Raw genomic sequence first — 7,457 nt, 5'->3', positions numbered from 1 at the left:
AGAGAGAGAGAGAGAGGGAGAGAGAGAGAGAGAGAGAGAGACAGAGAGAGAGAGAGAGAGACAGAGAGAGAGAGAGAGAGAAACAGAGATAGAGAGGGAGGGAGAGAGAGAGAGAGAGACAGAGAGAGAGAGAGAGAGAAACAGAGATAGAGAGAGAGAGAGACAGAGAGAGAGAGAGAGACAGAGAGAGAGAGAGAGAAAGTGAGAGAGAGAGAGAGACAGAGACAGAGATAGAGAGGGAGAGAGAGAGACAGAGATAGAGAGAGAGAGAGAGAGAGAGAGAGAGAGAAGAGAGAGAGAGAGAGAGAGAGAAACAGAGATAGAGAGGGAGAGAGAAGAGAGACAGAGAGAGAGAGAGAGAGAGAGAGAGGGAGAGAGAGAGAGAGAGAGAGAGACAGAGAGAGAGAGAGAGAGACAGAGAGAGAGAGAGAGAGAAACAGAGATAGAGAGGGAGGGAGAGAGAGAGAGAGATTTAATTTAGCTGAAGGTCTCTCACCTTCTCAGGTGCTAAAGGTCATTGATCAGCTTAGAGAGACACTTCAACACATACACACACACACATACACACAGTGTGTGTATGTGTGTGTGTGTCTGTGTGTGTGTGTGTGTGTGTGAGTGTGTGTGTGTCTGTGTGTGTGTGTGTGTGTGTGTGTGAGTGTGTGTGTGTCTGTGTGTGTGTGTGAGTGTGTGTGTGTCTGTGTGTGTGTGTGTGTGTGAGTGTGTGTGTGTCTGTGTGTGTGTGTGTGTGTGTGAGTGTGTGTGTGTGTGTGAGTGTGTGTGTGTCTGTGTGTGTCTGTGTGTGTGTGTGTGTGAGTGTGTGTGTGTGTGTCTGTGTGTGTGTGTGTGTGTGAGTGTGAAGGAGATGGTGACCTTCAGATGTTAAATCAGATCGCTGCTGCCTCGGGGCATGCTGGGATTTCTCTAAACACATCCAGGGAGTGAACTTGACCTTTGAGTCTTTTCCGTTCTTCCTGGTTGTGGAGAAAACAAACTCTGTAACAGGATTGAAGGTTATAAACCGTTGAAACCCGGAGGAGCGCTCTGTGGGGACGGTTTGAGACTCTGGTGTTTCTTAAGGTGTTCATCTGGTTTCTTCTTCCTGACTCGGTCTTGTGTTCTGTTGTTGGGTCCTGTCAGGTATCCAGGGCGTGGTGGAGGCGTATCAGGCCTGCCTCCCTAAGCTGCAGCTCTACGGTCCCACCAACATCGCCCCCATCATCCAGAAGGTCGCCAACTCCGCCTCGCAGGAGGTCCACACCAAAGAGGCCATGGTAAGAGCCGGGACAATCCATCTGCTGGAAAACCTGAATTCACACATTTCATGCTGCTGTCCATCCTGTCAGTGTTCACATCATCCTATATATGATCAGGACCAGGTCCCAGTCTGAAGACCTGTTAGGATCAGGACCAGGTCCCAGTCTGAAGACCTGTTAGGATCAGAACCAGGTCTCAGTCTGAAAACCTGTTAGTATCAGAACCAGGTCTCAGTCTGAAGACCTGTTAGCTAGGATCAGAACCAGGTCTCAGTCTGATGACCTGTTAGGATCAGAACCAGGTCTCAGTCTGAAAACCTGTTAGGATCAGGACCAGGTCTCAGTCTGAAAACCTGTTAGTATCAGAACCAGGTCTCAGTCTGAAAACCTGTTAGTATCAGAACCAGGTCTCAGTCTGAAGACCTGTTAGCTAGGATCAGAACCAGGTCTCAGTCTGAAAACCTGTTAGGATCAGGACCAGGTCTCAGTCTGAAAACCTGTTAGTATCAGAACCAGGTCTCAGTCTGAAGACCTGTTAGCTAGGATCAGTACCAGGTCCCAGTCTGATGACCTGTTAGCTAGGATCAGAACCAGGTCTAGGGGGCTTCTGATTATGTCAGGATGGAGGATGTCAGGAGAATCTAAGTTCTGTGGAATTTCCAAACTGGAACTTCTCACTCCAATTAAAAAAAATCTATTCTTGAAGATGCATGTTTGGCTGCACATCCCAAAAAATTCACCTTGCTTTTGGTGTAAAAATAACTTTATACTGACACACAGATTAAATCATTTCATAATTCATCTTCTCCTCTCACATATCCAGATAATAACATTTCCTACTCTTACACATTTTGCTCAGGGGCCAGAAGAGGCTGCCGCTGAGGTAATTTCAGACAGCTTGGTCCAGGCTGTCTGGAAATTAAATATGGTAACCTCAGAACACGATCACTAAGGTGATGAGAAGGTTGTGTGTTTGGTGATGGAATAAGCAGAAAGTAAAGTTGGTATAAAATGTTTGGATTTAGCTGTTTCTTCCTTTGCTGAGAAATGGACAAGAAGAGACTTAATTGGATTTTTCTTTTTCGGTTTGTTTGGAACATATGACAAAAAGAAATCTGGGAATCTGGGAGTAAATGACAGAAAAAGTGTGATAACATATAACAAGCTACTGCAACAACTCAGCTGTATTGCATTCATTATTTCTCACTATGTTGTTTGAGACAGTCAAACTGCCAAACCATGACGTTTCAGATATATCAAATATAACAAGTTGGAAAGGATCTCAGCTCTCACTGGAGGAAGGATTGTGATTGTCAAAATGAGAAATATTTACTTTACTGCCCTGAAAACAATTTGATTTAAAGATAGAGTGACTGGATTTGACAACGAGTAAAATCGAGGCAAAAGAAAGTTGACTTCTTCTCGTATCTCTGTCTTCTAGCAATACTTCATCCTGCTGATCCTGACAGACGGCGTCATCACGGACATGGCCGACACCAGGGAAGCCATCGTCCAGGCGTCCCACCTCCCCATGTCCGTCATCATTGTCGGGATCGGAAACGCAGACTTCAGCGACATGCAGATGCTGGACGGTGACGACGGGATCCTGCGATCGCCTAAAGGGGAGCCTTGCCTCCGGGACATCGTCCAGTTCGTCCCCTTCCGTAATTTCAAACATGTGAGTCTTCTGAAATGACAAAATCAAGGAGTTGAATTTAATTCAAACAGAGTGGTTGTCTCTGCTGCTGTTTTTCTACAATGGAGTTCCTCAGGGCACAATGGTAGGTCCTCTATTTTTTTTCTATTTACAAGGTTTCATCTGTGCTCATTATTCAGAAATAAATCAAATTTTCAGAATAAAAAAAAATCTGCATACAACTTGCAAAGCTGAATATTCAACCCACCCTTACTGAAACATATATTAGCTGAGGTGAGGGGGGAAGGGGGCGTGTCCAAACAGAGTGTTTGTTTTGGTCTATAAGTCAGAGAAAACCTTTAAAAACCCAACTTTATATACGGCTTTCATTCAGTTTTATAGGTTTCCTCTTCTATCTACACCCTGACTCTGTGTTGTGCCTGCAGATCACATTTTATTTGATTTGTTGTTGATTTGTTTTAAAGCACTCAGTTATGCTTTATGAGTATATTAAGTTTTTCTTTAACATACTTTAAAGTTCAAGAGCTGAGACCTCCTCTAAATGTGATCAGCAGATGGTGTGTTAGTTTGAAGGATGAACTCTTGATGTAACTTCATATAGTGTGTATATATAACTGTGTGTGACCCTCAAATAACTGTGGATGAGTGTACATGGAAAGTAATAAGCCGAGAAGAGAGGGGAAGTGGAGGAGGACGAGGAGCGAGTGTGAAGTTGTTGAAGAAATGAGTTTTCACTCTTTAAGGATGAAGACGGAGAGGCAATCTGCCCGCCAATCTGAAGAGGGAAATCTTATATTTCTCTCAAATGAATTTTCATTCTGTAACACGTCTGAAGGTTACAGACTGCACACTGGAGATTCATTTTCACTGTTTGGTCCCAATTCACAGGCACGGCAGATATTTGCCCCCCCCAGGGTTTAATCTGTGTGATGAATGAGTGTTTCTGTGTTTGATCCAAAACAAGGAAATGTTCATGACCGACAGCAGAGAGACGCTCACAGTGACAGACCTTCAGACGATCACAGATGCTGTCTGAGTTTTCTCCCAAAAGAGCCAACAAAGAAGAAGACTCTCCTCACCAAAGAATAGATCCACTGTGCTACAATTTACTATTCTGCATCTATTACTACTATTCAATCAAATCGTTTGGTCTGCTGGCTGAAGTAATTATGATCACATGAGAATTATTCACTTAAACAGAATTGTTGCGTTCAGACGGCATGTTCCTTCAATTGTCGGACAGAGTCTGAAATGTGTCTTGCATCACAGCGGCTCCATTTGCAGCGTAAAAATTAAAGACAAGATACAAAGATACAAAGATTTGACACAACACCTGAACGCCAAACAAATAATCAGAGACCTTCAATGGGCTTCAGTTCCAGATGCAGTGTAAGGATCAACTGGTGAATAAAAGTGTTTCAGTAGAGAGCGTTTGCAGCAGCAGGCAGGCGTCTGAAGAAAAACTGCAGAACCAAGTGTTTTTTTCTGACCGCTCCACTTTTTTTTTTATGCGGCCGCTCCGATTTGAAAATATTTCAACTTTTTTTTTTTATGTCACCAGTCCTCTTTTCCAAATGTCTGATATTTCCCGTAGTTTTGTCTCCTACAGATCGTGTCTTGTTCCCTCATCCTCCTCACTCCGTGTCTGATCGGGAAATAAACGATCTGAAATATAAAACATTCAGCAACAAACAGATGTTGGAAGTCCACCATCGTTGTTGTAGTCCACCTACTCGCGCGTGACCATTGTCTGGAAGTAATGAGCATGTTCATAAAGTCAAGTCAAGGTCAAGGTTTCTTTATTCATCTCCCTTGGGAGAAATTTGTCTCGGCTACTAGGACTGTGTATTCAGAGGAACTGCATATTGCAGTTTACACAACAACACAGGCGATGGCGTTTTCAAAAGTGTGCACTCTGGAACCCGTTCTCATAACTTTGCACAATATCACTTTTCTTTAGTTGACAACAAACAAAATGTAACGAGCAGTTCATAATGCATGTTCATAGGAACTGAATCCCATAATCTTTTAACTTGGTGGTTTAGCTTACAAACTCTCTCCATGTGCACATTCCTGCTGCTCTTTTCTCACTGATCCAGTCGGGTTTCTTCCACACACCTACGACCTCAGGTTATTTCTGCTCACATAAACCTGAGAGTAAGGGTTAGGAAATTAGGTCAACCAGTAAATGGAGTTTCACCTCCAGGCTCAGCTTCCTCCACATCACCTGCTTCAAAATCATTCTGCACCAATCACTCTCAGAACCCAAAACCCACTGAAACACTGAACCTGCTTTTGACAAATCAAACATTTTCTAAGCAGGGAAACTTCCTCTCAGGCGTGGAGGTGCAGACTCTCTTACCAGACACGTTAGCATCGCTGCAAACTGATGAATATCCAAAACAGATTCCACGTCTATCTGACAGCTACATCCTGAGATGTGATGTTGTAAAGGGGCTGGAAGCAAGACAAACAGGGAGAGTTTTCAGCTGCCATGTTCACAGATTCTTAATGTCCAAAAATCCCTTAAGTGAGAATTAAAAAAACACCTCCTGCTCCTGTTCTGTTCTATACAAGGAAACTTTGAGAGCTGAGATAAGAAAGTGTATTAAAGTTGATTAAAGCTCACAGTGATGGATGTGCAGGAACTCTGCAGTTTGGCAGTCACGGCGTGCAGTAATGACCTGAAACAGACGACCGCCTGGAAGGAAGAAAGTCTGTCTGAAAGCAGATGGATGATTGAAAAAACTCAGCGTGGATGCCTCACGGTATATTTACTACGATGGTCCTTGGAATAGGAGCCGGGGATGTTTGTCGTTTCCACGCTGGTTTCTAAAAAACTTAATGAACAGCCTGTGTGTGTTTGTAGATGTGTTAAAGGCTTTCTATGTGATGTTTTGATCCAGCAGATGTCGCCCTTGAGCACCAGCATGAAACCAAAACAACTCGCGCTGCATTGTTGTGTTAGCATGCTAATGCTAGCGATCTTTATTATGCTCGTATCTTCACACTGCATGTAAATTTACCTGAAATGAGCGTGATCTAGAAACACAGTTAAGCAGTGAGTACAGTATGTTATTCTTCTTTTCTCTAGTCCCTCAATTAAACAACTTTTATACACAAGGGGAGGAGTCAGCCGGCCGTCCGGGCGATGTAAACAAAGTGAAGATAGGACTCTGAAAACTCTGAAAACATCACAGACAGTGGGACTCGGGTGTTACACCCATTGTAGACAGTCATGACTCACAGAGTTATTTTCAGAGGAGATACTTGATTTATATATTTAAGTGTGAAACATCACAGATTAAGCCTTTAAGGTTCTCAGAGATGTACAGTATGATTGATGATTGATGCTTCCTCCTCCTCTTCCTCCTCAGGCGTCACCAGCTGCTCTGGCTAAAAGCGTGCTAGCAGAGGTGCCCAACCAGGTGGTCGACTACTACAACAGCAAGGGCATCAAGCCCAAAGTGCCCAGCGAGTACCAGTCTTCCAGGCAGTTTGGCCCCTGAGCTCAAACCTCCACAGCTGCCTCCAACAGACTGAGAACTATGTTTACTGTGTTGTCTTCTTTGTCCAAGCGGATGTTAAAGGTGCTACGTGCAGCATTTTACCATGAAGAGATGCCTCATTTCAGATGTGATGATAGGAAACCTGCAGCTTCTACGCAGATTTCACATTAACAAGCCTGAGGGGAAGTTCTGCAGAATTACTTGATGTCACAAAACAGGAGCATAGTGTTTAATTTACTGATGTTATTTAGAAGGTGGAAGATGGGAAGCTGCTGGAAGTAACAGGAAGCATAGGAGGTAACAGATATAAACACATCTCCTGCAAACGCTGGATTTACCGTGCGAGGCTGCAGGAGCGGTCCAAGATCAGACGCTGTAATGTGCCAATCCAATGAGCGATGTGTAAATCCAGACGTTTGCATGTCCACTCTGACGCTGATCAGGTTCTTCGTTCTGCTAACATGTGAGCTAATGTAGAAAACCTCAGATTTGTAAGTGATGTCTGGATTTAGGGAGTTTTTAATTCTTTGTTACCATTGACAGTCAGCCTTTCTGATGGTGAGAATTCAGAGCACAATCCGTTTGTTTCAGTGCACGGCCTTCCTGAACCAAAGCAGATTAACAGGATGTTCTCTGATTGGGGCGTTTTTGACCTCGGCTGCAGGAGCAGGCCTTCGTTTGAATGCAGTGCAACACATTTTTTTTAATGAACCCCTTTGTTTGCCCCGGGGTGAATGCATTTGACTGCACGGTCATTCTAGCTGAGATAATCCCTTCCGTTATTTACATCCCCTTCAGAGAGAAGCATTTGTTTTAATGTGTCGTAGAAAAGCTTTGGAGCTGCGAAGTTTCCATAGATTCCAGTAGCTTCAAGTAGCTACTGCCGTCTAGTGCCAGTTTTTTGTTACTAGAAAATACAGTTTAGCACAAAGTATGGAGCTATCACTATTGCAAAACTTATTTTATTGCTTAGGTAGATCCACAAATGTGTACACCATCCGTCAATCAGTCACTTCAGGTTATCTGAGGTCGGGTCAC

The 7,457-nt window shown here is 43.7% G+C and overlaps 1 protein-coding gene across 1 annotated transcript; it reads left to right on the top strand.

Moving 5' to 3' along the window:
- Positions 1 to 1,039: 1,039 nt before the first annotated feature.
- On the top strand, positions 1,040 to 7,111 carry LOC132967021 (copine-4-like). Its single transcript, XM_061033932.1, has 3 exons — positions 1,040 to 1,271; positions 2,695 to 2,931; positions 6,288 to 7,111. The coding sequence occupies exons 1-3, from the start codon at positions 1,269 to 1,271 to the stop codon at positions 6,417 to 6,419; spliced, it is 372 nt and encodes a 123-aa protein (XP_060889915.1). The 5' UTR covers positions 1,040 to 1,268; the 3' UTR covers positions 6,420 to 7,111.
- Positions 7,112 to 7,457: the final 346 nt, after the last annotated feature.

This window comes from Labrus mixtus, unplaced genomic scaffold (assembly GCF_963584025.1).
Source record: "Labrus mixtus unplaced genomic scaffold, fLabMix1.1 SCAFFOLD_121, whole genome shotgun sequence".
Taxonomy (NCBI): domain Eukaryota; kingdom Metazoa; phylum Chordata; class Actinopteri; order Labriformes; family Labridae; genus Labrus; species Labrus mixtus.
The sequence above is the reverse complement of the archived record's forward strand: the minus strand, read 5'-3'. Positions and strand labels throughout refer to the sequence as shown.

Excerpts from the sequence above, each read along its gene's own strand:
- LOC132967021 (XM_061033932.1), top strand. Across the intron at positions 2,932-6,287 it reads CCTTCCGTAATTTCAAACAT|GCGTCACCAGCTGCTCTGGC; the intron begins GTGAGTCTTCTG and ends CTTCCTCCTCAG.